Source organism: Quercus robur, chromosome 4, assembly GCF_932294415.1.
Source record: "Quercus robur chromosome 4, dhQueRobu3.1, whole genome shotgun sequence".
NCBI lineage: Eukaryota > Viridiplantae > Streptophyta > Magnoliopsida > Fagales > Fagaceae > Quercus > Quercus robur.
In genome coordinates, this window is record NC_065537.1 from 70,116,981 (window position 1) to 70,144,852 (window position 27,872).

At 34.8% G+C, this 27,872-nt stretch overlaps 2 protein-coding genes across 7 annotated transcripts in view; both read right to left on the minus strand.

Moving 5' to 3' along the window:
- LOC126723527 (putative F-box protein At1g32420) overlaps nt 1-27,872 on the minus strand; it is a 105,768-nt gene that overhangs the window by 21,894 nt on the left and 56,002 nt on the right. Inside the window, exons 3-5 of one of the 6 annotated variants that reach the window (XM_050427053.1) lie at nt 20,993-21,167; nt 20,783-20,870; nt 847-995 (exon numbers count right to left, since the gene is read on the minus strand). The exons of 1 other annotated variant lie outside the window; for it this stretch is intronic. In XM_050427053.1, the coding sequence (XP_050283010.1) occupies nt 20,829-20,870; nt 20,993-21,167 (217 nt within the window). In that variant the 3' untranslated portion in view covers nt 847-995; nt 20,783-20,828. Of the gene's footprint in view, nt 1-846; nt 996-20,357; nt 20,578-20,782; nt 20,871-20,992; nt 21,168-27,872 lie in introns of those variants that run through there. 4 more of the 6 variants (XM_050427056.1, XM_050427052.1, XM_050427055.1 and 1 more) reach the window with 4 other exon arrangements.
- Nucleotides 8,991-14,052, minus strand: LOC126723529 (F-box protein CPR1-like). The gene is made up of 2 exons (XM_050427057.1): nt 12,661-14,052; nt 8,991-9,189 (listed from the first exon to the last, which is right to left on the minus strand). Exons 1-2 carry the CDS (start codon nt 13,878-13,880, stop codon nt 9,186-9,188), a joined length of 1,224 nt encoding a protein of 407 aa, XP_050283014.1. The 5' UTR covers nt 13,881-14,052; the 3' UTR covers nt 8,991-9,185.

The following is a 27,872-nucleotide window of genomic DNA, read 5'->3' on the forward strand; positions in this document are numbered from 1 at the left end:
AGGGTGTGTTGACCTTTCTTTTATTAAGTCCAATTGCCCAAAAGAAACATAAATTGTGATTGCTTACTTTCATCATCTTCCTTCTATAGAACATAACAAATTACCATAGATCTGGTTTTCTCCCTATAGCAACCAGACCATGTAACAATCAAATAATGTAAAATAAAAATCCTATTCTATACGCAAATCTATTCCAAAATTCTATCCACAAAACTCTAAAAAATTTCCATTGGAAGGCCAAAAAAATTATTTTAGAAGTAGGTGTCCAATTTACCCTCCCTTCCCTACTAACGTCAATATCCTTTCCATATCAACACACAACCAAAGTAAATCGATAGAGTGATGAAGATAAAAAGTCTATAAGTCATATATTCAGCTAAACAAAACAATACTTATTTATGGCCAATCACCACTTTTGCTCCTTAAAGTTTTTCCCATTTTTCAATTTGTTCCTTAGAGTTTCGGAAGTAGCAATCAAAACCTTTCAAATTTGTAATTTAAAATAATCCAAATTCGATCCTTAAACTTTGACCCATTACCCATTACCTATTTTCTTCCTATTTAAATCCTTGTATTGTCCCAACATTAGATTAGAGAACTATTCAATAAATTCAACTATAAAAACGTGGCAATATTATTCTTTTTTTTGGTTCCATGTCAATACCATGTAGCAATTATAAGTCATCGTGGTGGCCACAGGTCACTTGACGTGTCCCTGTCAATATAACACTAATTACTACAAATTACCATTTTTTTTTCCTAACTTTTTTTTATCTCAACCAAACAAAGCAAATGCATATTCATTTTCTATCATTCCACTTTTCCACTCCTTCAACCAAACACCCATCAAAGAAATTACAAATCTTTCATTTCTCTTACCTTTCTATCCTCCTACTTTTCAATAACATGATTACAAGTTGTTTAACTACACATAATACAAATATGAAGGTTGCGTTACAAAATATAAATTGCTCCACATTGAGTGGTTGTTGTACCTACAACACAAGGATAAATTTATTAGTATTTTATCTAGAAAAATAATTGTAGGGGTATTGGGCTCAGGAACTCATTATCTACGTATATATTGGGTTTGAGGCCCAAGCCGAGGACGTGAGGTCGTCCGAGAAGAAGTAAACATTGTCAAGGAAGTCCGTGTTAATAAATGGAGAAGTTAGTTTTGGTCATAATGGCCCAAGAGGGTGGGCCGAGGATGAATGTCTCGGCTAAACTGAGCCAAGGTCCGAAGAGGTGGTCTGCCGTCTAGGGGAACATTCTAGAAAGTTCTGTTAGTATGGATAAGCATTGCAGCAACATAGGACAGGGGGAAGTCCTAAAATATCTAAGGAGAAAGCTGCTACCACCGCATTAAATGCTCTGCAACTAACTCTCTGACCGCATTAATGTCGATGTGATAACTGAACAGTGGTTTTTCAATGCAACTATTAGAGAGAGAGAAGAGAGATAAATTGTGATCAATGTTATTTCAATTGAAGTAGAGTGGACTGAGTTCTGTTGTAATAGTACTGAGAACCATGAAACTAACAATACGTTAAAAACCACTACTAGGCATTCAAATATTTTGTCTACACACGTCACAAAACCGCGCCTACACATAATCTAATAGTCTGTTTTTTTAACAGCTACTATAGGAACCCCCTTTAGAACTCGCCTTTTTTTAAGCATAATTTTATCATTATTCATTAATTCTACCCATGTTATTTTATGTCTTGACATAGAACAAATCAAATGATGCAACAGTAAAATTGAGGAGCATAAATATAAAAGATAGGTAGCCTAAGAGTCAACACCTAAGCCTACTTGGAGTCAGCACGAAACAAGAGAAAACCTTTGCACGTTAGCATATAAGGTTGGTTGAAGTCAACACCAAACCATCGAGAAAATTTCTAGAGAAAGTTTATTCATAAAAAAAATCCTCCCCAGTAGGTTTATATTGTGCTTATACAGACTACTAAACCCTAATTCTAACTAACAAACTAATCCTAATAAACTTGAGAAATCCCAGTTATTAAATTACAAAACACCATTGACTCTAGTAGAATTAAATAATAATACAAATAAATTTAAGTAAATATAAATACCCAAAATAAAATACAATTAACTCCAAATTAAATAAGACTAAATTAAAATAAATCTTTCATTGTGCTTCCCGCCTCATCCCTGGCTATTTTGAGAGTTAATGTTAGTCACATCAATAACACTTATTTCCCAATTTTCAATTATCCTTATTTATGGGTTTATTCATGCCCCTCAATAGCTTTAATTCTCCACACACCCCCCCCCCCCCCCAACCCCACCCCTCCAAAAAAAAAAAAAAAAAAGATATATAATCAAATCAACGCATCAGAATTTTATTAGAAAACCAAAACGAATGCTCTTATTAACAAGACATCTATGTATTTTGACATGGAATGAACCACCAATAACTGGTTTGAGCAACCGAAGGTAACAATGACGAAGAGCCACTTCCACTTCCCAATTCACTAAAGCTGTGTTCTCTTCAACTTTCTATGTGCTTGGAAATGACAATTGATATTCAGAAAATAAACACATTGATACTCTTCATCTAAAAAGAAAAAAAAAATGCTGTTAACACATCTTCAGGCATGTCAATAACCTAGAAGTACCATGTAATGCTGGTATAATGTTTTCAAAGAATAGTAAGCTGAGAGTGTGGTCTGCTATGAGAAAAGGCGAAGATATCTTTCAGAAAGGAGTAAGCTGGGTTGTGGGAAGAGATAGTGAGTTGAGCTTCTGGCATGATAAGTGGTGTAGTGTTGGGCCTATTAGGAGCCTGGTGCAAGGTCCTTTGCCTATGGAAGAGGAGAATCTCAAAGTAAAAGATGTTATTTCAGCCGATGGGTGCGATTGGTCAAGAATTTCTATTCCTATTCCAAAAAGTGTCAGCAATATTTTAAAAGCCACTCCGGTTTCTCTTGCTGCAAGAGGTCAAGACAGACTAGCCTGGGGTAAGTCCACTCATGGTAGATTCGAGCTCAAAAGTGCATATCAAATTGCTATGGGAAGCGAAGTTACTCCTTTCTCGGGTCAATGGGTGTGGAAAGTTAACATCCTTCCTCGGATACAAACTTTTGTGTGGATGTGTCTGCACAGTAGTATTGGTGTGAAGGAGTGCCTAGCTAAAAGGGGGGTTCCGGTGGATCCCACTTGCCCATTATGTCTCTCTGATTCTGAGTCTATAATCCATGCTCTTCGAGATTGCAGCAAGGTTAGGAATTTTTGGACTCAACTGGGTGCCGAGGAGGTTAATTCTTCTTTTTTCAGCGGAAATCTTCATCAATGGATTACTATTAATGGTAAGGCTAACACAAAAAAGCACAAAGATCATTCCCCTTGGAACACTTCCTTCTTTTTTGCTATTTGGCGTATTTGGAAGCATAGGAACAACATTGTTTTCCAAAACAAAACCATCCAACAAAACTTGGGTCATGAGATTTTCCGAGAAGCTATGGAGTATGAGCACTGTGTGAAACTTCCTAAAATAGCTTCGGGTCAGGTGGTAAAGAGGATTAGGTGGGAAAAGCCGGAAGTGGGTTGGTTCAGACTTAATTTAGATGGATCCTCTTTGGGCAATCTAGGCCTAGCTGGAAGTGGAGGTCTCATTCGAAATAGTGAGGGAGATTGGGTTTGTGGTTATGCTAGGAAGATTGGCATCACAACAAGCTATGCTGCAGAACTTTGGGGCCTTAGAGACGGGTTTCTTCAATGTTTAAACCTTCACTTACCTGCTATTGAGATTGAAATTGACGCTAACTCTATAGTAGACTTGCTGAATAATCCCAGGGCTGCTGTTAATGTTGTTTCCCCCTTGGTGGATGACTGCAGGCACCTATTATCTCAGCTCCCGCAGGTTCGTTTTAAGCACTGTTTTAGAGAGGCCAATAGATGTGCAGATTTTTTGGCTAGGCTGGGTTCCAACCAAGCAATTGATGTTCATGTTTTTAGTAGTCCGACTGTGGACATTATGGATCTTCTCATGGCTGATGCCAATGGTTTGTATTTAAACAGACTTTGTTCTGAGCCTTTTTTGGCTGGGTAGTTTCAGTAATACATTCCTTTTTACCAAAATAAAAAATAAAAAATGTTTTCAAAGAATGAAATACAGGAAAACATGCTCCATTATTTTCTGGCTACAAATTTATGTTCCATGATTGACCTAAGTTCCTACCATCAAATGAATAGAAGATATTCCTGAGACATTCATTTTTCTTTATCTAAATTATACATGAACTTCATCATTGTAGGCTGCTGGCAGCAACCACTAAAGACTTGTAAGAGACAGGGAAGGCTAGTTCCAACACAAAGTATGGGTTTAGGACAAACATTTAAAAGTTTTTTTCACCACATAACTGCAGGTAGTGTCTTGACATTTTCTTATGGGTTTAGCATTGGAACTAGAGTCAACGATATGACTTAAATATAGTGTGCAAGGTCATCTCATAAACAACCACCAATAATACCTAAAATTATGTCATTATGTCATTTACTGATACTGTACTTTGTACATACATTGTTTTGCATCAATGTAAATTTATGAAACAAAATAGTAATGCAATTTTAAATTGAATGCAAAACAATACGTCATGTTCAAAAAACAGTATCAGAAGGCAATGATAATATGTCAGAATGCAAGCCTCATTAAAGGAAACACAATTTCAGATTGAATATGGAGTAGAATTGACAAGGTCTGCATATAAAAAATATGAGAGCATCAGTCTTTCATTAATATTTATCGCTTCCTGCTAGCAAATGTCTAATCCCATCATCAACCATAACCACAAAATGGAATTTAACAATTCTGACTGGTTTTGTTAGCCATTCAAGAACAAATTAACATCCAGATGCAGCATATTGAGATTTGAAACTTAATGTTGTACATACCAGAATTTCCTCTTGCTGCTCCCTACCCATAGGGAAGGTGCATCATTTGCTTCATCGAATAAGACTGGTTTGTTGAGTAAGACAAGGCTCTCCACATAATTATCAGCACAAGAATTGAATGACAGCCCATAAATGCCCAAATTCTTAACTTGTTTACTCTGAGGGTCATATGAAGAGAGTGTACTTAGGTCTGCTACCACAAATATATGACCATTCTTCCAGAAACCTAATACCCTGCTAATAACTCCACAGAGATCAACAGTGCACAGTTTACTCCAAGTCTTAACAACGTCATATTCTTTCATGACCCAAATGGAACAAGAAGTTCTGACCCTATGTGTATAACATACTACAGAAAGCGATCCCCTGAATCCAAAAATATCAAACTCAAGCTGGGCTGTGAGTACAGACTTTGGCAACGATATCATGCGAAAAACCTCATCACCAAAATCAAATGACAAAACAAATGGACAAACTTTTAATTTCACCTGAAAATGGACAGCCCCGTTTATAAAGGCCGCACCTTTATAAGATTTAAACATAATCCCAGGCGAAAGCGAATCGCCAGCACTAGTTTTTCTCCAAGCGCCCTCTTTAAGAGAGTAAACCTCAACCAGACATCGTGGTTTGATTGCAATGCTCACCACCTTATAATCTTTAGTCCGTGCATCAAACCCGAACCCATGAATCATCGCTCTGTTAGTCTTGGGAAGGGTAATGAATTTTCTAATACAGGGATTCCAAAGAATAATCTGCTCCTTTCGAATAAGGCAGAACAACCCATTCACAGAACCGATTAGATTAAAATAGTTGGAATAGAGTGGGAACAAAACATTCTGAAACTGATGAAACGAGGAGTCAGAGTCATTATTGTCATCGTGAATGAATTCGTAGTACTCTAAATTGGTTCTTAAATCGCCGCAGCTTACGATTAATTTGTTGGAATTGGAGGGAAGTGAAAGTGATTGAGTGAGGTGGGAATCGATGAAGGCAGAGGTTGTGATTAGGGAGTTCCATGATTTCGAAACGCACCTGAATCGAGTTAGGGATTTCACGGGTAGTCTGCACAGTATCTGAAGCACCACATCCTCTGGAAGATAGTCCGACATTTCTTTCAATTCGTTCCTTCTCATTCACCAAATTGAAGATTTTGAGGGTTGAAAAACTTTGGACGAGTGTTCACCTGTATGCTATATGCCGTCTCAGGTTTTCTAGTGTGGTGTGTACACACAGTTCAGCAAATATGTTTGTATTTTTTAATTTGGTTTTTTTTTTTTTTTTTTTTTTTTTTTTTTTAAATCATTTTTTTATTTGGTTAATTTGCAAGTTACATCTGTTTGGACTTTACAAGCCCTAAAATTTCATAATTGGATTTTATCTCCTGAAATTTAGAAGTATTTGGATTATACACTCTTACATTTCATAATTTAAAATTTACTCACTAAATTTTACTCCCACATCACCGATCAACCATCAAAACCCACATCACCGATCAACCATTTGTGGTGGGCTTTTTGTGATTTTGGGCTGGATTGCCTCATGCTGTATAGGACCTAGGTGTTCCGGATAAGAGAGTTGGGACTGGTCTAGTTGCAACTCACCCTGATCCAGCTTGTGCACAAACTATGCCTCGTTTGCTGAAACTTTTAGTTACATGCCCATGACAAGCGAAGTTGCTACAGAAAAGTTATGGCGGATAAACGCAATAAAACAATAATAAAAGAAACACTTTACTGTTAGGCAAAATAAGTAAGAGATCCTTAATTAAAACAAGTAAAAAGAGCACATATTAGGTGAAATTGCAAAGACAAGAGAAAAAACAATAGCAATAAGTGGTACGATCAAAGAAAGGAAAGATCAGTTTGCCGTGCTTAATTGTATGACGGGGCCAAGGCCAAGGAGAGAGCCACTCCACAATGTGGGTAACCTCACAGGATGATTCTGCCATAGAAATTACCCACTTTAAAGAAATGGGAATTTGTAGTGAGAACTCAACATGCTAATGAAGTGAATAGTCATTATTTTCATCATGGATGAATTTGTAGGTAACTACTTCATTTCTATAATCGTAGTCTTTAACAATTAATTTGTCAGAGTTGGAGGGAAGTGAAAGTGATTGAGTTAGGTGGGAATGGATGAAAGCAAAGCTTGTGATTAGAGAGTTCCATGATTTTGAAACGCACCTGAATCGAATTAGAGATTTCACGGGTAGTTTGTACAGGATTTGTAGCACCACTTCCTCTGGAAGATAGTCTGACATTTCTTTTGATTCAAAGATTTGAGAGAGTTGAAACACTTCCAAAATGGCGAAGAGACAAAGAGACGGACAGTAGTACAGTTGGTTTTGGTCAAAACGGGCCCTAAGTTTTTGGCACAAATGGTAATTAAGAGAGCTTTTGTGCAATTGTTCTTGAGCTCTTTCTTCTCAATCTCCTAGGAAGTTGACTCATGGGTGATGACCTAAACCTTGGTCCATAAACTCTATCTTGAGCCATATAGTAAGGGTGTTGATGTTGGGATGAATTTGCCGGATTGATGATATAAGCGTAAAAATTGGTGGGGGTGTTTTTGCGTTAGTATTTTTTTATTTATAGCAAAAATTTTTAGAGTTCGAGTTATACCGCTTTTTTGAAATTCAAATTTAACAAACTCAAGTTACAATTAGTTTAGGTGCATATTACTTGGAATTCAAGTTTAACTTGAAACTTAAGTTCAAAGAGTACTACAAAACTAAATAACTTTTTTTTTCTTTTTTTTTTAAGCTATTAGAATATGATAAATTTAATTATTTAACCAATACTTCTAACAAAGAAAGAACTAACAAGTAACATTTGGATGATCCAAAAAATAAAGAAATTTTTTTTCTTTGAATTATTCTTATATTATTTTTTCCCTTGCTTTGCTGTCTTCTCTTTCTACAAGAAAACAAGTAGCAAAATGGAAAATTTTACCAAAGTTTGGAATTTTATGTCATGACTTTTCTTGCATGCTATTATTTGTGGGTTAAAATACTGAAAATTTTAAGGAGAATAGTAATCTTTGATGATTTTTTTTTTCTAAGTATCATTCGGATTAATGGGAAGCATTGCTTTAGTGTATTTTTTTTTTCTCGAGAAAATAAATGGTTATTAAAATAGAAGTTTAACCAATTTAGAATTGTATTAATGGATTGTTGATATAGTAGTAAGTAGTATCTTAACCATTTATTTTAAAAGAAATGTGAAGACTTAAAGTTATCTACTTTATAGAAGAACCTAGAAAATCTAGAAGATTTCAATCCAAAAAATGTATAACAATTTCAAAACATACATCAGTGCAATTTATCAAATGCTTTAAATGGGCCTGTTTGGTCATCAATCTCAAATTCACATTTTCACATTTTAAACAATATTACACACATTTCCACACTTTTTTTTCTTTTAAAATAGTATACAATATCAAGAGAAGAATTTTTAAAAAATTATATCTTGTATTTTATTATGGTAAAATATTGTTTTCCTTATTTTTGAATTTCATTTTTTTAAACCTAAACTATAAAAAGCTCATTTTTTATCCTTATACCTTTTATCGAACTTTTTTTCATTTGTTTAGGGATGAAAACAAAGACAAAAAAATAATAATAATAATTTAGGAATGGAGAAAGAACTTTTTTAAAGTTGAACAATAGAAAATATAATATTTTCAATAGGTTAAGAATGAAGAAGAAGTATAATGATGAAAAAGAAACTTTATACAAACTTTAATGGCCAAAATAATATTTTAGTATTTTAACCTTTGGTATTATATGACTAGAGAATACTAAATTATGATATGACTAGACATTAGGGGAAAATTGTAACTTTTCTTGAATCATTATTAACTATAATATATTATAGATGGTATGTTTGGTTAGTAAAAGTTTGAGTATGAGTATCTTTATTTTTATTTTTCTAAATTAGTTAAAATAAAAAACTTATCAAATTAGTTGAAATTTAAAAGGTCTTTTATAGAAAGCTGACACAAGCACTCAAATTGAATGAACATATCTGCGTGTATATCAAACACTCAAGGAAAAAGGTCAAATTATAAAATTTAGGGTTAAAAACAAGATTATCCTAAACTTAGAGTGTAATTTACATTTTAGTCTAAAATTTAAAATTATCCAATCCAAACAGGCTTTAGACAGAGCTTAGAATAGGAAAAAAAAAAAAAAAAAAAAGCTCTAGACATTAAGAACAATGGCTGCTACATTTCGCCACTGAATCCTTCTTTTCAATGTAGTGTTATTACCTGCAACAAAAATGACAATAATAAAAGATGTTAATCTTCGTTAAAAAGTAATTCTCAAATTAGCAGCCATACTCCAAAATCATTTCGTAATGACAAACACATTAGCAATACAACAACAAAACACAAGAATTGTCTCACATTACAAACCATATCTCATAATCACTTCAAAATCATAGTCACATGACCTATATTGTAATAAAATACAACAAATTATAAAACCAAAGTCACATTTCCTATATTGTAATAAACAATAACAAATTATACACCAAGCATTGTCCAAGAAGTGTCAATTTTATGTCATCAAGAATCCAAACAACCAATGAATTCTAATCAATTCTTCAACAAATATAGACAACAAAACACCCAAATCAAATCAATATCCTATAAAGAAGTAAAGAAACGACACAAATTTTCTCATTATGTACCGTACTCCCCAAACATAGTTGCATAGAAAATATTCCCGAAAGTTATTTTCTTTCCCCTTATTATCCATGAAACAAACATGTACAAACTGCAATAATACTAATTGATTAGTTCAGGTAGGAGAATTCCCTGTCTAGAAACAGAATTAGAAAACAAAATTAGAAAGTAACAATTGTCTATTAAAAGTACTACCTAGAGGAAGTGGAAAAAGTGTCAAAACTATGTAACTTTAAGGGTATATCATATTGTGTTGTACTTCTACGTGCATTTGAAATGCGTATATTCTGAATATTTACCAAGCAAAAATAATTCTTTCAACTTTTCCAAAGAACATAGAAGACCCACATCATTAAAAATTAAAAAGGGAAGTGAAGTTTTATGGTCGTCTATGAGAGGACCTAGCATAGTATGTGATTTTTTTTTTTTGATAGATAATAAGACTTTTGTTGAGAAAAAATTGAACATGATATTCATGATGGTGAACACTTTGAACAATAAAACAAATACAAAAAGATCAAGAGCTAAAGGAAATAGAAACTAAAAAATTAGATACAGCAGTACAGTTTGTACACCCCCAAACACGAGCCCAAAGAAACAGAGTACGAAAAAGTAAACATTTTAGATGTTCCAAGTTCTTGCCTTGTCTTCAAAAATGAGGGCATTACGTTCCTGCCAGACTAACCACAACATAGTATGTGATATCAAGTATTATTATCTTAACAATGATTATTATCATTGTCAAGATAATATGCAATTGACTTGCTTCCAAGAATTTTCTGTATTTTATTTTAATTCGGAGTGAATGGTAATTTGGTGATTTCTCTAGCCACTGAAGTGCGATATGGTGGCCATGAGTCTCAGAACTTGTACTTCCTTTTCCTATTTGGTTTAGTAGTTTCCAACTTTTAAAAAAAAAAAAAAAAAAAAGTGTCTAAGTTGCTTTCTTCTTTGGCATATAACTCAAATCCATCTAGGAGTTGATTGAAAGAGCCCAACAATTTTGGTTCTTCTGATTTGCTTACACTTTCATCATCTTCCTTCCATATAACATAACAAATTACCATAGATCTGATTTACTCCCTATAGCAAACCAGACCATGTAACAATCAAATAATCCTATCCTATATTTTTCTATCAGTACAATAAAAGTTTTAATGTTTTATACATGAAAAGGGGTGAGGCCGAGGTACAATCCTATTATATTTTCAAAATTCTATTCCATAATTCTCTCCGCAAAACCCTAATCAGTTTCCATTGAAAAGCCAAAAAAAAATTTTTTTAGAAGTAGAAGGTGTCCAATTTACCCTCTCATCCCCATTAACATCAATAACTTTTCCATATCAACACACAACCAAAGTAAATCAATAGAGTGAAAGAAAATAAAAAGTCTACACCATATTTCAGCTAAACAAAATAGTACTTAGTTTTGGACAAACACCACTCTTGGTCCTTAAAGTTTATCCCATTTTTCAATTTGTTCCTTAGACTTTCAAAAATAGCAATCAAACCCTTAAAATTGATAAAATAATCCAATTTTTTCCTTTGGTCCTCAAAATTTGACCCATTATCCCATTTCTCTTCCTATTTTGTATTTTCCCGACATTGAAATAGAGAACTTTTCAACAAATTTGAGTCTAGAAAAGTGGACAATATATCCCATTTTTTGCTTCCATGTCAATACCAAGTAGCAATCATAACTTATAAGCCATCATGGAGGCCACATGTCACTTGTAATATACCAAAGATTACCAGTGTAAAATTGATTTTTAAACCATTACTTCTACATTGCTCAGTAGCTCAAGAGTTAAAGAATATGGTGTGTTCCCTTTTTAGGGTTCATTGAGTCATGCCATTTAGTGTTGTGGAACTTATAGCAAGTTGGTTAGGCAAGTTTAATAGACTCAAAACTAAGGTACTCTAGAATATGATCCCTCATTGTCTTATGTGAGTCATATGGAGGGAAATGAATACACGTACTTTTGAAGGGGATGAAAAGTCAATTCATGAGTTGAAACTTCTTTCAAGAATTGTTTGAATGAGTAAATGCTTCAGGTTTTGTTACTTTCATGTCTCTGCTTGACATGCTTGATTTTTGTACTTTCATTGCTGTTTAATTTCTTTTCCTTTGTTGCCTTTTAGTAGGCTACTTGTGTATCTTGTTTAATCTTTTTGTCCTTATTTCAATTTCAATGAAGTTTATTATTCATCATAAATAATTCTTAAGCCATTTGGAACTTTTTTATTATAAGTATGCCCAATCACATGACATATTGGTGTCAAGATTAGCATGTAGACAACATTAGATCATTCTAAAAACTTTAAGGATTTGATTACTACTTTAGAAACTTTAGGGACCAAATTGGAAAATGAGGCAAACTTTAATGACTGGTGTTTGCCTATTATTTTTTTATATTTTTAGAACAAATACTAGGGTTGTCACTAGGGTCACCCTGATGAAACTCCCATACTCAATACAATGTAAAAAATTTAATCAGTCAAAACCCCAAGCAAAACATCATGACTCTACCTACAGTTACACTTACACAGTTACAACTTAAATGCTTCCCATCCCATTCCCATATTTTGTTGAATATACATTGATGCAAAACAAAATGTAATGTACAAAACACAGTATCAGAAGGCAACCGATGGCTGATCATTATATAAAAATATGAGCAATTCTAATGAATTGTAAGTGTAAAACACATTTTCATATTGAATATGGATTAGATGTGACAAGTTCAGCATCTACAAAAAGATAATAACATCAGTCTTTTGTTTATATTTACAGTTTCCTGCTTCCAAATGTCCAAGGTCTAAACCCATTATCAATCGCAACCGCAAGATTGTATATAACAATTATGACTATTAATGCCATTCAAGAACAAATTACATCTAAAAGCCATATATTGAGATTTGCAATGTAATGTTTACTTATAGCCATGTAATGTTTACTTATAGCCACACAACAATATCTAGTATACACCAAGAATAAGATAGAACTGAGGAAATTAAATGCTGAAATTTTGGGTTGAATCAAGCTTTTACCTGCATTTCCTCTTCCTGCTCACTCCCTTTCTTGAAACTGCATCATTTGGTTTGCGGAGTAAGACAAGGTTCTCAGTATAATTATCAACACATTGTAATGCCTTCCCAACACTCCCCAAATTCTTAAATTGTTGGCTGTCAGGGTCATACGAAGAGAGCATGTAAGAAGGTAGTAAATCTAACTCCATATTTTCTTTTTTGAAGAAGTGGAACATGCCCTCTGGTAGTATAGACTCTATATCCTTCATTAATACATGACCATTCTTCCGGAGACCGATTACTGATAAATATCCTCCACTGTGATAAAAAGTAAACTGTTCAGTCCAAGAATCAACAACTCCATACTCTTTCATCACCCAAATAGAACATTTGCTGGGTGTATGCCTTTCACATATTACGGAAAGTGATCCCCTAAATACTGAAGCATTAATCCATCCATGTGTGGCTATACTATCTGGCAACGATATCACATGAAAAACCTCATCCCTCAAATCAAACGACAAAAAAGCTGATTCATTAGAATTCGGCATAACCTGTACTGTGAAATGGATAGCCCCATTTAAAGAAGCTGCCGGACATTTATATCCATTAAAACGAATATTAGGCGGAAAGGAGGTGCTAGCATCAATCATTTTCCAAGAACCCTCACTAAGAGAGTAAACCTCAACCAGAGTTGGCTTCTTTTTCATATAATATGGATTATCTGGAAGTGCAATTATCACCACCTTATAATCATTGGTCCGTGAATCAAACCCGAATGCTGAATGACATTGAACATTACCGTCCGTCTTGATCTTAATGCAATGCTTAGGTAGGATAATACATTTTCTAATAGAGGGATTACAAAGGATAAAGCGCTCTTTCTCATAAAGGCAGAACAAACCATTCACATAACCGATAAACATACATTTGTGAATACGACTACGACGACGAGTCGTTAGTGGGAACTCAAGATGTTCAGTTCGATCAAATGAGTCATTGTGAAATAATCTGTACTGTTGTACATTGGGTTTAGAAGCGAAGTCCCTAACAATTAGTGTGTTGTTGGAATTGGAGTTGGAGGGAAGTGAATGTGATCGAGTGAGGTGTGAATCGATGAAGTCAGAGCTTGTGATTAGAGAGTTACATGATTTTGAAACGCACCTGAATCGGATTAGGGATTTCACGGGTAGACTGAGCAGGATGTCACGCTCCACTTCGTGTGGGAGATAGTCTGACATTTCTTCTTTCTCTTCACCCAGTTGAAAAGTTTGAGAGTTGAGAAACACTTCGGAATGGTGTAAACTAGATGGATGAGTGTTCAGAGAACTATGCAGTCTCAGCTCGTCTAGACACTAGACACTGTCCATCCCTATATTTTTGGTTTAGTTCAGCAAAACAAATTGTTTTTCTTTTTCGGCCAACCCAAAAATCACTATATATATATAATATATATATATCCGTCTAACTTTCATCCTAAAATTTTAAATTTACTAGTCATTTCCATCTATTCTTTTAGAAAAATTTTAGTAATACAAAATTTTTTACAATTTTTTTCCACAACTGTAACGTGTGATGTGATTGATGAAGAAAAAATAGTGAGTCCAAGTGTAAAGGATGACTGACCACTCATAGCCTGCCACATTGGAATTGTGGTTAAAAAAATTGTGGAATAATTTGTGAATCTACTCCTACACTTCTCCTTCTTACATATATCGGTTGGCCTTTAACTTATCTTTATCACTTTCCAAAATAGAAAGGTTAGAAGTTAAGAAAAAAAAAATGTTATTCACAACATTTAGTTTGCAATTTTTTTTTATTAGTTTACATTCAGGCGAGCATTAACATTATTTTATCATATATCATTAATAACATGTCATCTCGATAATTGACAATTGTGAAATATTTTGATAATATTTTTGTGGCTCCAGGCTTATTACAACTTTGTCTTTTCCCAATTGTTAATATATTCTATTGTGATTATAATAATATTACTTTCACCTTGGTCTAATACTAATGTCAATTTTTTTTTTTTTTTTGTACAAATTACAAGAAGTCATATTGTTGTGTCCATGCATTTATTGTTTCAAGAATTTTGTAATTTATTACTTTTATAATTATATATAATTCTAAAGTTATAAAAAAAAAAATAGTAGTTTGGAAGAGTCTTATAATTCAATTAATACTTTATATATATACTAGCCTTATCACATGCACTTTGCGCATACAATAAGGCCTTATTTTTTATTTTTTATATTGTAATAATTTTTCATTCATTCTAATTTGAGATTTACACGTTTTCTCATTATTATTATGCATTTAGAACTACTAATACAACCAAGAATGTCATGAGGCTCTTCTCAAAAAAAAAAAAAAAAAGTCATGAGGCTAGTTTCAAAAAATGAACAAATATTACACATTTATTTTGTAGCAAAAAAAAAAAAAAAAAAAAACCTGCATTTTTATTTTGAGAATCTAATTTCAAAGTAGATAAAACAATTTGAAAATTAACTGGAGAGTGACTCTATTTTTTAGGCAATGTTCTATTAGAAGTTAGAGTTGTATTTTTACCAGATTGTCCTTTAGTTTTGTTTATACTTAAACATAGAAGTGTAGAAACATTTTTTAACCAAAAAAATGAGGACCCAAATAGGGGAAGCCCTTTTAATAGTAGTAGTAGTAGTGAATATATGTGTGTGTATATATATATATATATATATATATATATAATCTCTTTTTTTTGAAGTCCTCCTTAAATTTGGTAGCCATATATACACCCAAAATGCTTAGATGGTTGAGAATGAATTTGACATCCAGAAAGAACCACAAAATATCATATTAGAAAACAACCCATCATTGAAATCCTCATAATCAAAATTTTAAAATAAATAAAAAGGCAAATAAGGTCTTAAGTTCAAACTACCACATTAACTGTCCATGGAGTTTTAGAAATATCTCATGGGCAAGAAATGGAATAGTCTGGTCAAAAGTTAATACTACTTCACAACTTTTTTATATCAAGAAAAAGAGAGAATGCTTGAAATCTTTTGGTCCAAACTTGTCCAAAATTAAGAGACCATAATGTGACGAAGTAAAGAGACACAATCATGTTTTGGGGTTCCTACAAGCAAGCGGTATGCACTATAGTTCATGTTCTTGTATCTCATAAACCATTATATGTTTGATTGAAGTGAGAAGGGAAAGGATGGAAAAAGGGCGAGGAGGGGGGATATAATCTTCCCATAATAGAGAGAAAAGAAGGGGAAATTGGATGTGAATTAAAGATGAGTAATAAGCCTTTTATCCAAGTTATTGTCGATTATTATTATTTTCTTTTTACTACAAATTATCATTTCTTATATGGTACAAGTACAAATGGTAATTCTCTTAAAAAGTATCATTTATTTCCTTTCACTTTTCCTCTCAACTAAACAAAGCAAAGCTATATTGATTTTTTATCATTCTACTTTTTTATTCCTTCAACTAAACACACATCAAGAAAAATACAAATATTTTCTTTCCAATAACATGATTACAACAAGTAGTTCAAATACACATGAATACAAGTTATAACAAGTTGTTAAAATACACATAAAACAAATATGTCAACAAGCTTCTGAACTGCAAGTCGGTTCCTAAGCCCCCTGCAATTCTATGCTAAGATTTTCATTGTTGTCGACAGGGCTGACCATTAGCCACCACCAATTCATCAATACCATAAACTGCCCTTCTTTTGTGACTGCCCTCCACTTCCTCCATCTCCTCATCCGAATCCCTATTCACCCTTTTCATCAACACTGACTCCCTCACTACCTTGGGCTCCCGTTGGTGCTTTTGCTTGTGGACATGTTTAGAAACCCCAACCCGGGAGGACCCCACCTTACTACCCATAGCAAAACCTGAAGTCAGCCCACTAGGAACAAAGAAACTCTTAAGGAATTGTGCTAAGCTTGCCATTTTCGACCCCTCTGAAGGCAGGAGTGACTCATTGCCCTTCAAGACACCACCCTCATCATTATCAAACTGTGCCAACTCCCTGTCAATGCTATCCATTTGCTCTTGAAACTCTTGATTAGGACCATCCCTGATAACGATATTCTGATAATGAGGGACAACCCTTACTGGGGGTGTTAGCATCAGACCTGCCTCAGATGGTTCCCTAAAATCCTCACTGTCAAGCTCAATCACAATCATGGCGGCAACTGAAGGCGAGGTCGAGCCCGTTTCAGGTTCATTTGCTCCGTTAGCACCAACCTGCCTTTCAGTACCACCCTTCGTCGTATCCATCTCGGACCCTTGCTCATCCAACTCTTCATCAAACCATGCAACACGAATTATTGTTCGTCCTAATGGATTTGGAGCGCTTGCCCGTAACCATGATCCAAACTGTTTTTCCTCATCTCTGTCAGTCCCCCTCTTCTTCAGACGATTTGGGCAATCCTTGTTATGACGACTCAATCTCCCACACCAATAACAGAGGTTGGGTAGATGCTCATATTTGAAATTCACCTAGCTCTCCATGCCCCCGCTTCGGACGATCTGTGATGCAGATACGTTAAGGAAGAATAAAATATTTTAATATTTTATGTTGTTTTCTTTTTTCATAGTTGAATTAGGGTTTTAATTGTTTTTCTTTTTCAAGTTAAATTGTTTTTCCTTTTTCAAGTAGAGGTAGGTTTATTATGTCTTTTCCTAAAAAGAGTAGGAGAAATTCTATTCCTATAAATACTTTTTATAGAGAGGTTGATTGTTGTTATGTGTTGATTAATAAAAGCTTGTTAGAGAGGTTTTCTCTATTATTTTGCCTACTAGCCTAGTGTTCTTGTAGAACTTAGGTTTCGTGGAAGAATTGTAGTAATTGTGTGTTACAGATTCTGCTTCTACACGCCTACGCTGCATCAGTTGGTATCAGAGCAAGGCTAGGTTCCTACCATGGCACAAAGAGGAGCATGTGGGGGAAGACTTGTTGCCATAGATGACGTGTATGAATGCGATGAGGTTGCACGCGATGCGCAATTAGAGGTGTTCTTTCAACGAACAAAGGAGTGGTTTGATGCGCTTTCAAAGCAGCTCACCACCTTAGCCGTTGGAAGTCAACCTCAAAACTACCATCCAAATCCATATTTTGTGGAGGAGGAGGAGGATCTTGATATGAGCAGGAGGGCTGCGATATCAAAGAGGTTGATGAATATATTGAAAGAGTTTGTCTAGTAGATTGGGATTCTCCACCAATTTATGATGACTATCCTGAAGATTTTAGTCAAGGAGAAAAGATTAAGCTTGATAAAAATAAAGTCATATACATACGAGATGAGCCCATAACTCACATCGTTGATGAGACTTTCGATATTCAAAAACAAAAGGTTATTGATCCCTTCTGGAAGGATTTTATTGAATAAGAATTGATGGAGGTCAACAAGAGGCGTGAACGAATGATTTTAAGTAATCTTTGTCGAGAAGGAAATATGAAGTTTTTGGATGTGTGCATGGATTCTTTTTTAGTACTTGCTTTATATATCCTGCCGTGGCAAAAGAGGTCAAGAATAAAAATCCGTACATCAAGATTTATTATGAGTGAGAAAAGATTAATAAGTAGCATATTGATTCGTCTTGTCTTGCGCAGAAGAATAGGATGAAGAGGATTATTCGGGGTTCCAATTGATCGTGGAAGATTGCCACAAAACTTGAGGACGAGTTTTCCCCAACTCCGAGAGAATGATGCAGATACGTTAAGGAAGAATAAAATATTTTAATATTTTATGTTGTTTTCTTTTTTCATAGTTGAATTAGAGTTTTAATTGTTTTTCTTTTCCAAGTTAAATTGTTTTTCCTTTTTCAAGTAGAGGTAGGTTTATTATGTCTTTTCCTAAAAGGAGTAGGAGAAATTCTATTCCTATAAATACTTTTTATAGAGAGGTTGATTGTTGTTATGTGTTGATTAATAAAAGCTTGTTAGAGAGGTTTTAATTGTTTTTCTTTTCCAAGTTAAATTGTTTTTCCTTTTTCAAGTAGAGGTAGGTTTATTATGTCTTTTCCTAAAAGGAGTAGGAGAAATTCTATTCCTATAAATACTTTTTATAGAGAGGTTGATTGTTGTTATGTGTTGATTAATAAAAGCTTGTTAGAGAGGTTTTCTCTATTATTTTGCCTACTAGCCTAGTGTTCTTGTAGAACTTAGGTTTCGTGGAAGAATTGTAGTAATTGTGTGTTACAGATTTAGTAATTGTGTGTTACAGATTCTGCTTCTACACGCCTACGCTGCATCAATCTGTCTACCTTGACACAAAGGTTCCGATAGCTTCACCGCAACCCTTACTCTTATGAACTTGCATCCTTCACTCTCGCCATCACCCGGTTCACTCTCATCTAGTACGCATGCTACTAACGCCACTGCCTTAGCCACAGACCTAGAGAAACTACCAATGGGAAGATTATGCACCTGCATCCAAAACCGAGTCCTATCAAAAACATGACTCTTGACATCTGTGTTCCTCGAAACCCTCTTAAGAGCCACCAAATATTTGTCAAAAGACCACGGCTCACCTCAGTACCCTGTCTATATCAAGCACGACCCGAAATTCAAACAACACCCTATGATTGCCCATGTCCCGAACCTCAAACCCCTTTAGAGTCCGCCATAACAGTTTGAAGGTATTTGCAATTGCCTCCATATTTAAAACTCTACTAGTGAAGAAGCCGGCTACCAGAAAATATTCTTCTACTTCGCCAACTCTCACATGAAACTTGTTTCCCTCGTGTTCAGACAGTGAGAACTTCTCCCACTTCTCTGACAGTGACTCCATGGAACACTAAACAAACTTCCACGTCTTCCTTGACCACTCTCATGAGATAGAGGCAAGAAGGACTAACGCCCAACCTCAGAGGTAGGCACTGACTTCTACTGAGAGCTAGGGTGTATGAAAGCCCTAGGTCAGAGAAACTCTTATTTATTTATTTATATAAAAACATACTCTAAATTGCTTTCATCTTTGGCATAATTCCAATCCACCTAGGAGTTGAATGAAAGAGTCCAACAACTTTGGTTCTCCCTATAGCAAACTAGACCATGTAACAATCAAATAATGTAAAATAAAAGTTTTACACATTATAAATTAGTGAGGCCGAAGTACAATCCTATTCTATACACAAATCTATTCCAAAATCAATTTCCAATGGAAGGCCAAAAAAATTATTTTAGAAGTAAAAGGTGTCCAACTTAGCCTCCCTTTTCCCCACTAACATCAATATCCTTTACATATCAACACACAACCAAAGTAAATCAATAGAGTGATGAAAATAAAAAGTCTAAGTCATATATTCAGCTAAACAAAACAATACTTATTTATGGGCAAACACCACTTTTGTTCCTTAAAAGTTTTTCCCATTTTTCAATTTGTTCCTTAGAGTTACAAAAGTAGCAATCAAAACCTTCAAAATTTGTAATGTAAAATAATCCAAATCCGTCCTTAAACTTTGACCCATTGCCCATTTTCTTCCCATTTAAATCCTCGTATTGTCCCAACATTAGATTAGAAAACTATTCAACAAATTCAAGTATAGAAAAGTGGCAATATTATCCTTCTTTTTTTTGTTCCATGTCAATACCATGTAGCAATTATAAGTCATCATGGTGGCCACAGGTCACTTGATGTGTCCCTGTCAATATAAGACTAATTACTACAAATTACCATTTTTTTCCTAACTTTTTTTTTTTAATCTCAACCAAACAAAGCAAATGCATATTCATTTTCTATCATTCCACTTTCCCACTCCTTCAACCAAATACACATCAAAGAAATTACAAATCTTTCATTTCTCTTACTTTTCTATCCTTCTACTTTTCAATAACATAATTAAAAGTTGTTAAACTACACATAATACAAATATGAAAGTTGCATTACAAAATATAAATTGCTCCACATTGAGTGGTTGTTGTACCTACAACACAAGGATAAATTTATTAGTATTTTATCTAGAAAAATAATATAATTCCAAACATAATTTGAACACCACAATAATAGGAAATCTTCTCATATAAATTAATTGCATATTTTATCACTGTCAAACAAGTCCAACTTTATTAATTGCATATTTCATTACTATCAAACAAGTCCATCATTTTCCAAGTATAATGACATATTACCACGAGGAGGCAATTCTTAGCACGTTGAAGAAGATTTTTATCCAAGTTATGAACCAACATCTCCAACACCGCTAGAAGTGTTCTCAACCTAAAATGACCAATAAATAAATAGCTCCATTACTTAATATTATGAAAAAAGTGAGAAAAAAGGATAATTATATATATATATATATATATATATATAATGTAAGAGCATAATGTAGTCATAAGCTGGTTACTCCATTGTTGAACCAACAAGGACTGTGATTTTAAAGTGGCCATTTGCGATTTTAAAGAGGTAATTTCTATTTTTAAAGTGGCTATTTCTTCCTGTTGATCTACCATTACCTTTTTGAGCTTGCGGATTGTTTCTGTATCTCTTACGCTCTCATCCTCTGATTCCACCCTATGATAAGACAAATGCGTTGTAAGATATATAATATTTAACTCCATACATTTAATAACTAAGCATATTATTAATGTAAAATAAATTTATTATTGTGAGACATAATTAATCATCCCTCATTTTTTTTTTTTTTTTTTGAGAAACCGTCCAGTACTTTTATTCAAACTTCAACAGAATTTCTGTCAATAACTACAAGAGAATTGACATCACTAGGAATATTATCCAACCAAACGTTGGGTACATTAAGATGCTTGGCTAATTTTGCTAGCTTATCAGCCACCGCATTGCCCTTGCGACGAACATGGAAGAAAGAACAGTGACTAAGTTGCGAAGCCAAAATGATGGAATCCTCAATAATATTCCCATAAGGTGCCAAGCACGGCAAGCCCCCCAGAATGCTGTTTAGGATAGTAACTGAGTCTCCCTCGAAGACAACCTGTTGCAAGCCTTTTTCCAGTGCAAACTCAATTGCTCTCCTGCAAGCCAAAGCTTCAACATCCTCTACTGTTTTGGGTAGTGGGATCCTTTCTGACAGAGCCCAAATAACTTTCCCCGCTGAATCCCTTATCACTACACCGATGCCCGCCTTACACGAGTCCATGAAAAGCGCACCGTCGAAATTTACTTTGAGCAGATGAGATGGAGGGGGACGCCACCGATGTTGCTCAACCGCTGTGTCTTTTATGGGCTGTTCAACCTGCACTGCCTGGAATTCTTGCAGTCTATCCATTGCTTCCGCATAGATTTTTTGGTATGGCGTGGACACTTGTCCCATTCTAGCTGTGTTCCTTTTCGTCCAAATTCCCCAGGCCACATATGCGAACCTTTCTGCTTGGTTTGGTTCTTGGACTTGGAAAATTCCAGTAAGGAGGTCTCGGAAGCAAGTGAATCGGGTTAACAAGTTGCTTCGACAAATATCAATCTCCCACCAGATTTCCTTGAGGACTTGGCACTCCCATAACGCATGGATGGTGTCTTCTTCTTCCTTCCCACAGCTCTCACAACTAGCATTGCAGATGACTTTTCGTTTGCATAAATTCTTCTTTGTGGGTAATGCTTCGCCACAAGCCCGCCACAAGAAATGTTTAATTTTGTTAGGGACATTAAGGCTCCAAATTTGCTTCCAAATACCATTACTTACTGCTGGGTTTGACTGACCCGGTTTGGACAGGGTGTCGATCTCTGCTAGCATACGGTAGGCGCTTCTAGTAGTGTACACTCCATTCTTTGTCTTCTGCCAAATAAGAGAGTCTTCAGGCCTGCGTTTGCTGAGAGGAATACTGAGGACAGCTTCAGCTTCATGGGGCAGAAGCTCATTGCGAACTCTGTCTTCCAACCAACACGGGACCGTTTCGTCTATTAATGCACAGACATGAGTGCAGTTTGGGAAATTTTTTTGAGGAGATATAACTTGTCTTGAGAACGGATCAGGGAGCCAATTGTCACCTCTGATGCGGACTTTTTCCCCATTGCCAATTCGCCAAATTGAACCTATTTGAACCATGCTTCTAGCTGACAGAATGCTATGCCATGCATATGATCCCTTCCTCTTAACCCCCTCATCAAAAATTGAACAGTTGGGGAAGTATTTGGCTTTGAATACTTTGTAAAAAAGGGAGTCAGTATTGTGACTTAGCCGCCAAACTTGTTTTCCAAGGAGAGCAAGGTTGAACCGCTCCAAATCCTTAAAACCCAAACCACCATGGTTCTTTGGTAAGCATAATTTATTCCAACTAACCCAATGAATTTTGCGCACTTCCCCTTTGTATCCCCACCAAAATTTGCGAATTAAGGCTTCAATGTTTTTGCATAAAACCTTTGGAAGCTTGAAGCAATTCATAGTAAAAGTTGGCATAGCTTGAATCACGGCCTTGATTAGGATCTCTTTTCCAGCTTGTGATAATAACTTTTCCTTCCATCCTTGTATTTTGTGCCAAATTCTTTCCCGGATATAACTGAAACTCTGCTTTTTACCTCGACCCACAAGTGAAGGGAGACCCAAATATTTTTCATATTGGGTGATAGTCGAGACTCCCAGCAGCCCTTTGATATTTTCTTGCATTGTTGTAGCCGTGTTTGAGCTGAAGAAAATCTGGGTTTTATCTCGATTGATTTGTTGCCCCGAACCCTGTTCATATTTCTCAAGAACCTCCATCACAGCTTGGCACTCATGCTCATTTGCTCGGCAGAAGAGGAGGCTGTCATCAGCAAAGAATAAGTGGGAGACTTTGGGACCATCTTTGCAAAGAGATACACCTCTAATTGAGCCATCATTTTCTGCTTGTTTGATAAGAGAATGGAGGCCTTCTGCACATAAATTAAACAAATAAGGTGATAAAGGGTCTCCTTGGCGGAGGCCTCGGTGAGGTTGAAATAAACCATGAGGTTCCCCATTTACCAACACCGAGAAGGAGACAGATCGAATACATGTGCTAATCAAAGATATCCATTTCTCATCAAACCCCAATTTTGCCATAAGTTTTTCCAAAAAATTCCACTCAACCCTATCATAGGCTTTGCTCATGTCAAGTTTGAGGGCCATGAATCCGGTTTTTCCTCTTCGTTTATTTTTTAAGTGGTGTAGTGTTTCAAAAGCAACAAGGATATTGTCAGATATGAGGCGATTTGACATAAAGGCGCTTTGGGATTCAGACACCAGTTTTGGGAGGATTTTTTTGAGGCGGTTGGCTATGGTTTTGGATATGATTTTATAGATAACATTACATAGGCTAATGGGGCGGAAATCCTTGGCTTTTTCTGGATTTTTCAATTTTGGGATTAAGGATATAAAGGTGTGGTTGATATGTGGCGGCATGGTACCTGAATTTAGGACTGAAAGAGCAGCACTAGTAACATTAGAACCCACATTAAGCAAACATATATATCCCTCATTTATTAAGCAAACATATTTATAGTAAAACGTTCTAATAACTGAACATATATATAGTAAGAAAAATTTATTATAAGATATTCATTATTACCAATTTTAATGAAATACTAATTATCCACTATACTAATTGTGAGATACTAAAAATGTGGCCACTTCTTTATAACCCCCTTTCAATTGATCAACCATTTAGATAAGGGGTGGCCCAAAGTCAAAATATTCATATAGTGCATTACCTACATTCAGAATATGAATGGTGTCATTAGCCTTCAAAAAAAAAAAAAAAAGAAAAAGAAAAAGAAATACCAAATTCCCTCTAAAACAATTCAGTAGCAAATGAACTTCAAAATGAAGGATGTTAATTCTCCACTTGCCATCATAGTATAATGAACTATAGAACACATAAGAAACACAACAGAACAATCAAAGAATATTTCAAATACAATAGATTTTAGCAAAAGAAACAACTAAGAGAGAAAAGGAAAAGCATGCCCTTCAACCCCCCAACCCCCCCCCCCCCCCCTTTTTTTTTTCTATACCAGTTTAACTCTAACTCTAACTGTACACCATAAAATGGGAATTATTACTTGACCAACTAGTCACTCACTTATGAAATGGTTGAGGGGACAGTGACCTTGAGAAAGAGAAAATCATGCCTAACTATACCAAATAAAAACCATATCCAATAAGGCATTTATAATTCATATTATGAAAAGCCCATGAAATTACCAGGTCCATTGACAAAGCCAAGCATGCAATCAAAACACATCCAAAAGCTTGCTTTTGAACTTGTTAACCTAATAGATCATCTACATCCATCCAAAATTGCAATTGAAGCAACCAAATTGAAGTTTTCTATCCAAAACAAGCTACAATCAATAATAAATTAACCAATATCTGAACAATGGATTCAAACTCAAAGAAAAATATCAAAGAACGGATTCATATAAGTTAAAAGGACCAAATGATGTTGCAACCAACCAAATATTGGCCCACATTGCTCAGAACATTTACAATCGAACCCACCAAAACACCCCAGAATAATCTCGGATAACACAGAATACCAAAACCCATTACATCTAATTCCTCAAAAAAAAACCCTAAATTGTCTAAGATAATTGCCTGCCAAGGGCAGCGCCTTCTTGACCACACCTTGAAGACCCACAGCACCGATTTGATCCGATTTAGGGGGTGGTGACCTTGAGAAATTGAAAAAAAAAAAAAAAAAAAAAAAAAAAAAAAAAAGAAAGAAAGAAGCTTTAGGTCTAAGTACATATCAGACACTAAAAGAAAAAGGAAAATAAGAGAGAATGAGAGCTGTGATCAAGTGATAGAAAGGTAGTGAAAGAGAGAATCAATTTAGAGAGAGAGAGAGAGAGAGAGAGAACAATGTGAAAAGGGGAAAAAGAAGGTCGATTGCAGCAATGGCAATGACCAACAACAGTGGTGTTGCTTGGATGACAACATCCAATGTGAGAGAGAGAGAGAGAGAGAGAGAGAGAGAGAGAGTTGATTTGGGGAAGGGGGGATTTGATTTGTATGACCACTACTACATAACCTAATTGGCCGGTGAAAATCGAACCTAATCATAAATATTGGCAAATCAAAATAATGCATAAATCAATAAACAAAATTTAAAAAGAAAGTTCAGGATGAAATCAAAATTTAAAGAAGGCTAGATCATTGAGAGTGGTGGATTGACTTCTATATCTTTCCTTTTGGGGATCCAAATTTAAAGCAAAGCAATAAGAAGCAAATTCAATGCAACTATTAGAGAGAGAGAAGAGAGATAAATTGTGATCAACGTTATTTCAATAGAAGTAGAGTGGAGTGAGTTCTGTTGTAATAGTAGTGAGAACCATGAAACTAACCATATGTTAAAAACCACTACTAGGCATTCAAATATTTTGTCTACACACGTCACAAAACTACGCCTACACATATAATCTAATAGTCTGTTTTTTTAACTGCTACTATAGGAACCACCTTTAGAACTCACCTTTTTTTAAGCATAATTTTATCATTATTCATTAATTCTACCCATCTTATTTTATGTCTTGACACAGAACAAATCAAACGATGCAACAGTAAAATTGAGGAGCAAAAATATAAAAGATAGGTACCCTAAGAGTCAACACCTAAGCGTACTTTGAGTCAGCACGAAACAAGAGAAAACCTCTGCACATTAGCATATAAGGTTGGTTGGAGTCAACACCAAACCATCGAGAAAATTTCTAGAGAAAGTTTATTCATAAAAAATAATCCTCCCCCAGTAGGTTCATATTGTGCTTATATAGACTACTAAACCCTAATTCTAACTAACACACTAATCCTAATAGACTTGAGAAATCCCAATTATTAATTTACAAAACACCATTGACTCTAGTAGAATTAAATGATAATACAAATAAATTTAAGTAAATATAAATACCCAAAATAAAATACAATTAACTCCAAATTAAATAAGACTAAATTAAAATAAATCTTTCATTGTGCTTCCCGCCTCATCCCTAGCTATTTTGAGAGTTAATATTAGTCACATCAATAACACTTATTTCCCAATTTTCAATTATCCTTATTTATAGGTTTATTCATGCCCCTCAATAGCTTTAATTCTCCACCCCCCCCCCCCCCCCCCCACCCCCACCCCTCCAAAAAAAAAAAAAAAGATATATGATCAAATCAACACATCAGAATTTTATTAGAAAACCAAAACGAATGCTCTTATTAACAAAACATCTTTGTATTTTGACATGGAATGAACCACCAATAACTGGTTTGAGCAACCGAAGGTAACAATGACGAAGTGCCACTTCCACTTACCAATTCACTAAAGCTGTGTTCTCTTCAATTTTCTATATGCATGGAAATGACAATTGATAGTCAGAAAATAAACACATTGATACTCTTCATCTAAAAAGAAAAAGAAATGCCGTTAACACATCTTCAGGCATGTCAATAACCTAGAAGTACCATGTAATGCTGGTATAATGTTTTCAAAGAATGAAATACAGGAAAACATGCTCCATTATTTTCTGGCTACAAATTTATGTTCCATGATTGACCTAAGTTCCTACCATCAAATGAATAGAAGATATTCCTGAGACATTCATTTTTCTTTATCTAAATTATACATGAACTTCATCACTGTAGGCTGCTGGCAGCAACCACTAAAGCCTTGTCTGAGACAGGGAAGGCTAGTTCCAACACAAAGTATGGGTTTAGGCCAAACATTTAAAAGTTTTTTTCATCACATAACTGCGGGTAGTGTCTTGACATTTTCTTATGGGTTTAGCATTGGAACTAGAGTCAACGATATGACTTAAATATAGTGTGCAAGGTCATCTCATAAACGACCACCAATAATACCTCAAATTATGTCATTATGTCATTTACTGATACTGTGCTTTGTACATATATTGTTTTGCATCAATGTAAGTTTATGAAACAAAATAGTAATGCAATTTTAAATTGAATGCAAAACAATTTGTCATGTACAAAAAACAGTATCAGAAGGCAATGACAATATGTCAGAACGCAAGCCTCATTAAAGGAAACACAATTTCAGATTGAATATGGAGTAGAATCTACAAGGTCTGCGTATAAAAATTATGAGAGCATCAATCTTTCATTAATATTTATCGCTTCCTGCTAGCAAATGTCTAATAACATCATCAACCATAACCACAAGCCATTCAAGAACAAATTAACATCCAGATGCAGCATATTGAGATTTGAAACTTAATGTTTACTTGTAGCCACACAACAATACGTAGCAAGAAAAAGATAGAACTGAGGAAAGTAGATGATGAAATTTT